The sequence below is a fragment of the Physeter macrocephalus genome, chromosome 16 (genome assembly GCF_002837175.3).
Source record: "Physeter macrocephalus isolate SW-GA chromosome 16, ASM283717v5, whole genome shotgun sequence".
Taxonomy (NCBI): Eukaryota; Metazoa; Chordata; class Mammalia; order Artiodactyla; family Physeteridae; genus Physeter; species Physeter macrocephalus.
Window position 1 is genome coordinate 79,719,419 of NC_041229.1, and position 12,195 is coordinate 79,731,613.

A 12,195-nucleotide genomic window follows, 5' to 3' on the forward strand; every position below is an offset into this window, starting at 1 on the left:
AAAAAAAAAAAAAATGGTTCTGAAGAACCTAGGGGCAGGACAGGAATAAAGAAACAGATGTAGAGAATGGACTTGAGGACAAGGGGAGGAGGAGGGGTAAGCTAGGATGAAGTGAGAGAGTGGCATGGACATATATACACTAACAAATATAAAATAGATATCTAGTGGGAAGCAGCCTCATAGCACAGGAAGATCAGCTTGGTGCTTTGTGACCACCTAGAGGGGTGGGATAGGGATGGTGGGAGGGACACGCAAGAGGGAGTGGGTATGGGGATATATGTATATGTATAACTGATTCACTTTGTTATAAAGCAGAAACTAACACACAATTGTAAAGCAATTATACCCCAATAAAAATGTTAAAAAAATTCAATGTGTGAAATTTATAAAAATCCTTTCTATCAAGACATTTTCAAGCTCATTAATAAACACTTTATTGACAATGAGTTAAGCTTAGAATATACACTGATACACATGAAAGTTTAATGATAAAAATAAGAAGGATTTTTTTCCTTAATTGTCCTACTCCTTGGGAGAACTTAAGATGGTATCATCTGTATTCTGATATTCCCCAACCTCGTTCTCCTGCTGTTTACTTGGGTAATTGCCATAGATTTTTCACTGGGCAGTAATGGTTCCAGTTAATTTGGGATAATATAACCAGACCCTTAAATAGCATACAACACATAAGAACAAAAAGAGTAAACATAGTAAATTTTTCTCTAGCTCAGAGGTTGGCAAATATTTTCTGTAAAAGGGCAAATATTATATTTTTGGGCTCTGCAGGCTGTATACATTCCCTGTCACATGTTCTTGTTTTATTTTTTCAAACCTTATAAGAATGTAGGGCTTCCCTGGTGGCGCAGTGGTTGAGAGTCCGCCTGCCGATGCAGGGGACACGGGTTCGTGCCCCGGTCCGGGAGGATCCCACATGCCGCGGAGCGGCTGGGCCCGTGAGCCATGGCCGCTGAGCCTGCGCTTCCGGAGCCTGTGCTCTGCAACGGGAGAGGCCACAACAGTGAGAGGCCCGCATACCGCAAAAAAAATAAATAAATAAATAAATAAATTAAGAATGTAAAAACTATTCTTACCTCATGAGCTGTACGAAAACTTCTGGCCCACAGGCAGTAATTTGCCTGTCCTTGATCAAGTTATGTAAGTCATGCTTTTACTTCAGTAGATACAATCTTACTTAAATACAGAATAGAGTTCTATTTTTCCTCCTCATATGTAAAGCTAGAGTTATCATTCAAATATATATTAAATATCTTCTATGTGTCTGCTGCACTAGAGGATACAAAGATCACCATGAAGTTTCAGACCTCAAAAAAAAAGTGAGATAATTATGAATGTAAACAAAAAATAAGGAAGACTGGGCACAAATGGCATTGATAGTCGTCCGAAAGGCTCCAAAATGCCTCCTTAAAAATGTCTATATGAGTAAGTCTTAAAGGATGTGATCAATGCTGCTGAATGCATATTAATTCTATCTTATTTTCCTTCCTCACTAATAAAACATTGATTTCTGCAGAGCAAGCATGTGACTAGTAAACAGCTGTTTCCCAGCTTCCCTTGTAGCTAAGGTTAGATTGTGATATAATTCTGCTCAGTGAAATATACTTGGAAGTCGCTAGATGGGGAAATGTTTAAAAATGAGGTAGACTTAGCTGCCACATGATCTTTTCCCTTTTCCCTTCTTCCTCTCTGGAATGTAGATGTGGTATCGGTGATGCAGCAGTCATTTTGCAAACATGAGGCAAGAAGTAGAAAGAGAAAATCTACCAGTAGCCTGGGCTTCCCATGGTTCTGTGAAATCACATTACCATTACTGGGCAGTCATGTTGGGACTTCTTTTCACACAAGAAAAATAAACTCCTTGCTTATTTAAGCCTCTATTTGTCAGATCATCTGGATACAGATAGGTTGGCTCATGAAAAGAAAAGTTTGTGAAAGGTCATCCCAAGCAATGGGGGCAGAATGAGCCGAGGAACTGAGATTTGAAAGTATGGAGGTTGAACAATAGAAAATATTTAGTTTGGCTGGAGCCAGTGTACTTGGGCATCAGTTGAAATAGCACAGGTATGATTATTACACTTTCAATTTGTGGAGTATTTTTCTCCCTTAAAAAATTTCCAGAGCTTTTATGCAAACATAAAAGTGTCTGTGTCATTGGTTCTGAACTTATTATCTAAAATTACTGTGAGAAAAGCAAGGAATTCTTTTCATCTGGATCCTGACTCAGCACGTTTATCTTGTTTACTTTTAGTCACCGTGTTTCTGTTTATAGCTCATGAAATACTCTCATCAGAACAAAGGTCCTAGCATTGATAAGTGAAACCACAAACTCAAGCAAATAGCAGAAGCCAGAGTCCATTTGAACTGAAGTCAAGTTCAGAGCGCATCTTCCTGAGAGTCCTTTTAACACGGATTTGTCATAGCAGGTAGCTGACAAGATTTACCCTCAAGGACCAGAAACATGCACTGTGCCATCCAAAAGGCAGAAGCGCAGGATGGGGCTCATTTGATGCGAATCCTCTGGCAGGATGGTGCAGAGTCTGTCTACCCCGCTGTGTGGCTGAGGGACAACTGTCAGTGTCCAGACTGCTACCTGGATTCTGCAAAAGCACGGAAACTTCTCATCGAAGCTCTTGATGTGAACATCAGTATCAAAGGCTTGACGTTTGACAGGAAAAAGGTAACTATCTCTAAATTATCTCTCCCTTCTCTCTCAACTTAAATAAAGGAACTAGTCTCCAATAATTTACATAATGAATTATATATTATTTGATCATATTTTGTATATAAAACCGTGATTGCATAGTCCTTGGTGCAGAGTCTACATGCTCACTAAATGGAAGCCTCTGCTATTACTATTACTATTTTTATTACTACTGCTATTATTTTAATAAAAGGTACAGTGTTGCTCATTATTCCTTCAGTGAGTGGCAGCCTTGAAGGCACAATCAAACTATGTCTCTAATAAAAGGAATGCCCCTGGGCTTCAGCTTACTCATCTAGAAACGAGGGATACTAACAAAATTTGTTCCTAGACATCATGTGAAGATTCAATGAGCTAATACGGGTAAAAATCTTAGCATGTGGCTGGCACATGGTGAGCACTCAAAAACTTGTATTGATGAGTATTTTTAGTCAAATTCGTGAGTAAATGTGTAAGGCTTTGTATGGGATTCCTAAGAGCATAGCTCTCAAAACCACAAACTAGATGTGGCCTCGCCCTGTGTTTCTCTCTTCCAAATTCGCTAAGATAGTTATCAGAAGAGCAAGTGTGACCAGCAAGGTCATCCTCTCCCACTCCTGTCTCCATCTCCAATGAAGGCCTTTACCCCCAGGGTTCACTGCTTGCTAGCTGTGGGACCTTAGACATGTTATTTCCTCTTACTTTGCTCACCTGAAAAGTGTGAATATTAGTTATTGCTTCTCCCTCAAGTTGTATGAGGACTAAGTGGGTTATATTTATCGTGCTCCTTGTATAGTATACACTCAAAATGGTGGTATTCTTACTATTATTATCTGCCTCATCATCATCATTACTATTTCTGACACTCTTGGCAGGAATATTAATTGATCTCTAACTTCAAGTCATCACAGAACGTTTAGAGACCACAGGTTTTCAGAATATAGAACAAGAACTCAGATCTAGCCAGGTTTTATTTCTTTGTGATCTTTAAAGGGCCTCAGATCTCAGCTGTATCCCCTTGGCTTTCCGTTTCCTTGTTTTCCAAAAGCTTATTCTATGCCTGTGAGTATATAAGTTAAAAAACAGAAAGAAAAAAGAGCAAGGGCTAATTCGATTCCCTGATAACCTAAAATAACATTCGGAAACAGCAAGAGTGGAGAAGCAAAGTACGTAGAAGCATAATATACGTTTACGTGATATTTGCTTTCTGTATTATAAGGTGCATATCACGTGGCCAAACGACCACGACAGTGAATATGAAGCTGATTGGCTGAAGAAAAGATGCTTTTCACAGCAGGCCAGAGAAAAGCTCCAGAGAGAATTGTTTTTGCCAGGTAACCTTGCCATGGTCTTCAAAGTCCTTTAAAACTTCTCCGGTAAGAAATTTGCTCAGAAGCAAATTAAAACCTTTGTGCTTTGGTTAAAATATTATTGTAATTTACGTGGAACATTTAATGATTTACCAATACAGATCATGTAAGTAGAGATGGAAAGAAACATAGAGCAGTTCTAGACATTCTAAAGAGACAGAAAGAAAAATGCAGCAAATATTTATCCTTGTCATCTAACACAAAAACTGGCACACCATAGACACTCCATAGTGTTCCCTGCAAAGGAGCAGGATGAACCAGAGGCAGACTTGCCCTTAATAATTTTATCTAAGGGCAGAACCACACAGAATTAACAAGGCAGAAATTCCTAACCTGGCATCAGATAAAACTATGTGATCCATGAACCTCATGAAATGATAATCACAACATTGACAACATTGAGTGTGCATGTGAGCATGTGCATGTGTCTATGTGTGTCAGGCTTGTGCACAGCAAATTGCTCGGGGAGAGTTTATATGAATCCCAAGGGAATCTGTGAACACAGAAACATTCAGAAAATCTCCAGTAGACAGATTCGGTCGAAAAGGAAGACTTTATTCTTTGTTGGTTTGTTTAAATTTCCTTTCAGTCTTTTTTCTTTTCTTATTGAAGTATAGTTGATTTCCAATGTTGTGTTAATTTCTGCTGTACAGCAAAGTGATTCAGTTATACATATATATATACATTCTTTTTTATGTTCTTTTCCATTATGGTTTATCATAAGATATTGAATATAGTTCCCTGTGCTATACGGAAGGGCCTTGCTGCTTATCCATCCTATATAGAATAGTTTGCATCTGCTAACCCCAAACTCCCACTCCATCCTTCCTCCACTTTCCCCTTGGCAACTATGAGTCTGTTCTCTAGGAAGAAGACTTAATTTTTGATCTGAGAGACAAAGTAAACACTTAATCTAGATAAAAAGTTCTTTTTTAAATACGACTTTTTGGAGATACACAGTAATACAGCTCAAACAGAGGTGCTGGGGAGAAGTGGGAAGTATTAATACTTTGCTCTCTCTGTATTTTGAAGATTTGTGTCATAAGATGATGTGGGTCAAAGGCCCACAAATTCATGTTTTCAAATTCTGAAAACATGCCGATTCATATGTATTTTCTAGAACCTTGACTTCTACAAACACACTAACAAGCCAACTTTCCCTGAACACTCTTTTCCACTGTTTACCAGATATATTGGACCACTGTCCCTTTGGGCAACTGACCAGCCTTGTTGGATTTTATACACACCTCTTCTGGGATTTCTGGGTCATACACCAAGATAGAGATTTTACCTTACTCCTTTCAAATCTGAAATTCTCCAACATGTGTGGTAACTGCATGGTTTTCAATGTTAGACTTACAACGGTTTACTGGGTGTGGAGATGTTACTAAATAGCCAACTTGAGCCCCACAGCTTCACCTTGTCCCATGGTTATCAATAGGGTATGACGTGGTCCCCTTCCTGTTCAAGCATAGTCCAGTCTTATCAAGAGCTAGCTTCCTCCATTCTCTTAATCTCAACATTCTGACAACTGACAATGTTTTGCTCTAGTGCTTTCTGTCTAAACCACCAGGAATCCATTTTCCTCTTTATCTAGCCCAGCTAGCTGGTGGAATCCAGATGGATATCCAGGGAAAGATGTTTTTCCTGCCTTCCCCCAGTGAGTGCTTTGCTAGATTCTTCAAAGAGTCTTCAATTACAAAGCTGAGTGGCAACTGTCTGGGTCAAATAGCAATATCACAAGTATATTATTATTTTTTATTTATTTTAGATTTCTTCTGGTACTCAAAATATTTTTCCTTAACTCTGCCCTAATTTTGTTATCCCGTTGGATTTTACTCTAATTTCCTTTGAGTTCTTCTTTTGATTATTTCAGGGAATAAAAGCCAACTTTTTATTATTACAGCTTATGCTTTTAAGCATTGTAAAAGTATATGGCCACCTCCTCCATTAATATTTCTTGACGAGTTCAGTTTTATAGCTTACATTTCTCAGTACTATCAGGCAGTAGCAGGATGGAAGTGATACTACATTCAGTTAAACAGTGGAAAAAACTAGTCACACTGACAGGCTGCAATCATGAATAATATAAGGAGGACTGGCTGCTATTTAGACAACGGAAACTATTTTAATGGTTTAAAACAAGATCAGATTTTGAAAATATATTCTCAAGCTGTGCAATTGGTAGGTGAAAGAAGAAATTAATGGACCCTTTTTGAAATATTGCTTCTATGGCTTTTTGCCTGTAGAATTTGACACCTTATTTCCCTGCCATTGCATATTTTCAAACATTCATACTCAGAACAAGTAAACAAACTCAGTTACATTTGTCAAAGAATTTTGTATTTTGTCCTCAGTGGCAATGTTTCCTCTGCTGATCTTTCCTGAGAGTGAGGAAAGACTTTTAAAATCTGGCGTCAAGATGCAGATCATTTTTCCTTGATCTTCGCTTGGCACTAGATGTCGAAGTCAAAAATGAAAAAAACATCAGCCAGAAAAAACTCTTGTCATGGGACAGCCACAGCTGGAAAGAAGGCATGGGTAACGATCATTCCGTCATAAATTTCTATTCAACTGCACGTATATCGCGTACCTATCTTGTGTGGGAAGCTGTAAGGAAATACCAAGTTTTAAAAAGACATGGATTCTGCCCTAGAGGATGTATCCAGTCTAGGAGGGGACACTCGCCATGGAAACAAATAAGTATAGTACATCATTTTAAGTACATGAAAGTGTGCATAGAAGGTTAATTAGAATGTAGAAGGACTCTGAAGAGACAAGGAAATGGGACTCAAATAAGAGCTAATATTTGAGCTGGGTTTTGAAGGATCTGTCAGACAAAGATAGAAGGAAAGGAAATTCTCAACAGAGAAAAGGGCATGTAGAAAATCAGAGAAGCATAAAAGAGCAGGGTAGATGTAGGAAACTGCAATTAGTTTAAAATATGGGTGAAGTTAAAATTGTTAGGCAACAAGGAAGGAAGTGGCTTAAGTACCCTACTAAGAAGCTCAGCCCTAAACCCTTAGGCAAGGAAGTTTGCTCAGCACAGAGGTCAAGTATGTTTCCTTCCATTAGTTTCCCAGGCTGATTCTCTTCCTAAAATTCCAGAGAAATGAGTTTAAGATCTTTATGAGTTTAAGAAGATTGCTTTACATATTTTCTTTAGGATGCATTTTATATTTTCAGAGTTGTATCTTTCTGATTTTTACCAAATGCATATAATTTTGTAAATGCCTACAAGGTTGTGAATGTCTTCTTAGCTTCCTTTTTCTCTTGATGCATTCTCTCCTCCTCCAGTGTACCCCTTTGGTTCTTGGTTTGTACTTATCTTACTAAAGATGGTGAAGTGATCAGTTCTGTGCTGTAGAAAGGTGGTGAAGTGATCAGTTCTGTGTTGTAGAAAGGTCTTGATCATGGTCATCTGTGCTGGATGGATTAGCGTGGGGAGTGCCTGGGAGCAGGGTAACCATAGCATGGCCTAGAAATTGTCCTGTAAGAGCCATTAAGAACTTAAACTAGAGAAGTAGCAGAGAGGATGGGGGTAGAATTTGTACTCAAGAGAAACATATATTGACCGAGAGGACAGGAGGTTGCTGGCCCTCTAATCTCTTCCAATTTAAAATCAGACTGTTGAAGGCTTGCATGTGAGTGTTTCCAGATAGGGGGATGAAATGGAAGACTTTAATAAAACATTGGAAATATGAAGATTTTTTAATGTAATTGTTTTTTAGCCTCCATGTGAAATTGACATAATTATACACTCATTTTTTGTGACTAACTTCATGATGCAAAATTCCCAAAATAAAATTGATAAGACTAAAATGGGAAAAAAAAATCAATACATAGCATGATCTTATATATATGAACCTAAATATCTGTTCTTCTTATTAATGCTCAGAGGAAGAATGAATGTTTGTTTTCCTATCTATCTCCTTGAATTGGTACTGAAAGGTTTGTATATTATTCTCTGACATCAATAGTATTTATCATTGCAAATTGAGATTTAAAATGTGGTAATTTGAAGAAATTCTTTTGTTCTATGGAAGCGGTCTGCTCAGTTTTCTCAGCAGTGCAGGGAGTGAGTACATTGCACTGTCAGAAAAGGATATTTCCCCTCGTTTCAATATGCCCCACTTTAGCAGAGCAAGTCTTCACCTGTGTACTTTATCAGACTACAACCCTTCGGTACATAGCTATGACTCCCTCCTTTGTTTCAAAAGGACTATGCCACACGAGGAGTGAAAACTCTCAAGGAGATATAAGGTCCCTCTAAGATCTCTGTGCCTTGCACATGGTGAAAAAAAACACCAAAAAACAGAGCTCCCCCTTTCTTACAGAGGGCATGTGTTTCCTTGAAGATGAAGCTTTCTATTATAGTGCAAAGAAGAGAATTGGTTTGGTACCCAGGCTACTTTTACAGAAATTTTCCAAAAGGGAAAAAATCACTATATTTAAAAAAAATTAACAAGTAATGTACACAATAAACATGCCTAACTACCATGTAATATTTCACCCATGTCCCTAAGCTTTGCCACATCCTTCTCCCTTTCTTAAACCCCTAGAGGTGGGAATCTGCAGTGCATGTCAGGGATGGGTGAGGGCATTTGTTTCACATATTACTTGGTAATTATAAAAAGGACTGGGAGTTTGTTTCAAGCTGCCTTAGAATGTTTCAACTGTATCAGAACTGCCAGGTCACAATGGCTTCAGAAGAGCTCTGTTAAATCAGCTGCATTAGAGCAATCAATTCACCATGTCACGTACCAAAATACATTCCCTTCCCAAGAAAGACCTTATAAAAATTCCTTCCCTGAGGTCATCCAGGCTCACACTGTCTGATGCACAGGTGGGAGAATGGTTCAAAGTCTTTGTAAGTTTAAGAAGCCAGTCTCTATTCTACTTTGCCTGCCATATGTGAAATGAACCTATTGATTTTCAGAGAAATGTTTTTGGGGTTTTGATGAAATGAATATAGGTATCTTAAATGCTTGTGAGTTTACAAATGCATATTTTGCTTCACTTTTTCTCTGTGCCATAGTGATGTCTTCCAATGTGTCTTGTTCTTTTCTGAATTACATACCATTTATCCCACTCAGTTTCTGCATTGTACTTGGTAAACGTAGGTGTAATATGTAAAGGGTCCCTCCATGGGCTGTGAGTCAGTGAGTCCAAGATGGGAGATTCACAGCCTGGGAAGTACCCTGCAGTGCTGTGTACCCAGCAGAGGCCCCAAATCTACAGGTTGTTCCCACAGCAATCTGCCTAGTTTTTGATTCCACTTGTAAACTCTAGGTCAGATCCTTTTTCTTTTGCCTTTTCTCATCTCCATCCATACCTCTAAATAGAAAATACATAACCACATACTCAGAGATAAGTATTGGGTTGACCAAAAAGTTTGTTTGGGTTTTTGTAACATGTTATGGAAAACCTGAATGAACTTTTTGTCCAACCCGAATATTAAAGATGTCTATTTTACAACTAGATACATTACAGAAATACTGGGGGGAAAAGGCCTATGTACTACATCTATTACTTTTTTTAATTTTTAGGTAAGAAACATTAATTATATTCTTTTTAAAAAATCATTTTTTATTACTTAACAACTTCATAAAACAAAGTATGTCATCATCCAATGTTAGTGCAAAATAGTATTTTGAAAAGCTGGTGTCTTCAAAAGCTGATATCTTTAAAAGACTGGAAAAAGTTTGAGGATATTTTTGAGAACCTAAAACAAATCTATTTTAAGGAAGAATTATTATGTTGTATTCCCTTTTCATATTTTTTAAGTATACTTACCACATCAAAAATTAAGAAAAATATACTAACTTTTTTTATTCTTGGAAAAGTAATTTTCTAGAGTTACACTAAAGTAAATTTATTTCTTTTCCTTCCTTTTTCTTTTCAAACAGGGTAGAGTGGGCTTTTTTCAGTGAGTGAAGAACTTCCATTTCTCACAAACAAGACTTACTTTTTCTTGCAGCCCAAGAATAAGTTTTATAACATTGGCAACTGGACTGCAAATTTAGAATTTATAAATTTAGAAAATTCCAGAGTGTGGCAATTTCAAGAAGTAAAGTTGGATTGCTTTATATGCTGGCTTCACTTTTACCAAACTTACACATAAGTTATAAACAACTACTTTTCACTTCTGGTTCTACTTTGTTCTTCAAGATGACAGAACACAGCAGAACAACTATAGTTTTGGGATAGTAGATATCTTCATCATACTTAAATTTCTTCCTTAAGATTCCAGTCCCAAACTTTCAAATATGCCCACGGAAAAAATTGATTTTTAATTTCTTTCTAAAGTTTTCTATCCCTGTAGGAAAAAATTGATTTTTAAAAAGAATTTTGATGTTGCTATTTACCCATTCTGTGTATTTGCCTAACATCTAGCTGAGCAAATTAGGTAAATAATTTTTAATCACTGCTCCATTGAATGAACTCTCTAACTTTATTCTTTTCCTCAAAATTCTGTATATTTCTCAATCTGTGACTTTGCTCTTAATCAAGAGAGCAGTGTAGCATTGAAATTTAAAGTGCGCCGCTGAGCCTGTGCGTCCGGAGCCTGTGCTCCGCAACGGTAGAGGCCACGGCAGTGAGAGGCCCGCGTACCGAAAAAAATAAAAATAAAAAAAATAATAATAAAAAAATAAAGTGCTCTTGAACTTAGGTCTTTCTAGGTCTGTGATCTTGAGCAATTTACTTAACCTGTCTATGCCCCTAAATCTTTAACTTCATGATACCTACTTATCACCTTGAATAGCGCCATGTTGAGAGAAAAACAGTGTCTCACTTTACATATTAACTCACTTCATTTTCACGTTTCCCTTGAAAGCAGTTGTAAATAACTACAGAGAACAGCCTCGAGAGGCTTCTTGAACTTCTTGAACAGTATATGTTTACTGTTCAATGAAACATATGAAACGAAAAAATGTAGACTCCTATTAGTAAAATTCTTTCTCCTTTTTTCCATTAGCTGTCAAGCTTCCATGCACATCGTCTGTTTGCCCAGAGAAGACTGATATTCAAAAGGTTTTAGGGAGAAAGGTTGTATAGGTTGTCCTTCTTGCCAACAACTTAGTTGAAGCCTTTTATTATCTCACACAATAAAGTCCAAAGTCTACAGCACAATAAAGTCCAAAGTCTTCCCTGGGACTTTCTAATCATCCCACAATGTAGTGCCCCCTCAGCAAGCATGTGGATTCTTACTTTTGTCCAAACTCCTAGTTTCTCAGATCACTTATTCTATTCTTTCTGTCTGGCCAAACTTCACCTTTCCATCCCGCAAGGTCCAACTCACATCCCAAAGAAGCCCTTTACCAACCTACCCTATATTTATATTTATCCCCAAGTCAAACTACAAAGTAGAGACCAGAAAGCAAGCAAGCCCAAGAAATGGACATAATTTCACTGGTAACACTAAAATGCAAAGCTATAATGTAACAATGGAAGCATATATATTTTTCTAAAAGAATTTTGTTAGAATTTGTTAGGAGAAGAAGTGAAAGAATGTGGTCTGCTAGGAAAGCGCTTCCCCCCGTGAAACAACACAGTGTTTTGAAAGGAGAACAGCTTTGGAGTCAGCAGAGGGGCTTTGACTTTCTGCTCTGTGAACTTGACCTAGTGTCATAAATGATCTGACTCTCACTTTTTCCATATGTAAAAGAGGCAATGCCTCTCAGCTCCAGGATGTGAAGAATAAATGGAAAAATGTAAGTACTTTGCTTAGCTCAGTGCCTGCCATACTGTGGATGCTCAAACACTGTTAGGTCCTTTCCCTCCCCTTCTCCTTCTACTCAGAGAGCCGTGAACATAGCAGAGACATAGTAAAGAGCATTCAGGTAAGGACAGGAGAGAGAAACAACAGTGGCATGATCACGTCTTATGTGTGGGTTCCCCTTACTTGATGAATAATCATGTTATAATCCTGATTAAGCCCTTGTGACTCAGAGGTGAATTATTGCCACGAAAAGGAATTCAGTTATTCAGACATTGGTTTGAAGTCTGGGCCAAATTTTTACCTACCTGACAGATAGTTTCCTTTAAATAATACAAAGGAAGGCAATGAAAAGACTGGTCAACTATGACCCTAATTCGAATCAGTGCTGTAAAAATGTTTACTGA

At 37.7% G+C, this 12,195-nt stretch overlaps 1 protein-coding gene across 1 annotated transcript in view; it reads left to right on the top strand.

The window, feature by feature from the left end:
• Nucleotides 1-12,195, top strand: part of BBOX1 (gamma-butyrobetaine hydroxylase 1) — a 77,382-nt gene that overhangs the window by 4,217 nt on the left and 60,970 nt on the right. Inside the window, exons 2-3 of the mRNA XM_024118888.1 lie at nt 2,442-2,695; nt 3,918-4,032. Of these exons, the coding sequence (XP_023974656.1) occupies nt 2,477-2,695; nt 3,918-4,032 (334 nt within the window). The 5' untranslated portion in view covers nt 2,442-2,476. The remainder of the gene's footprint in view (nt 1-2,441; nt 2,696-3,917; nt 4,033-12,195) is intronic.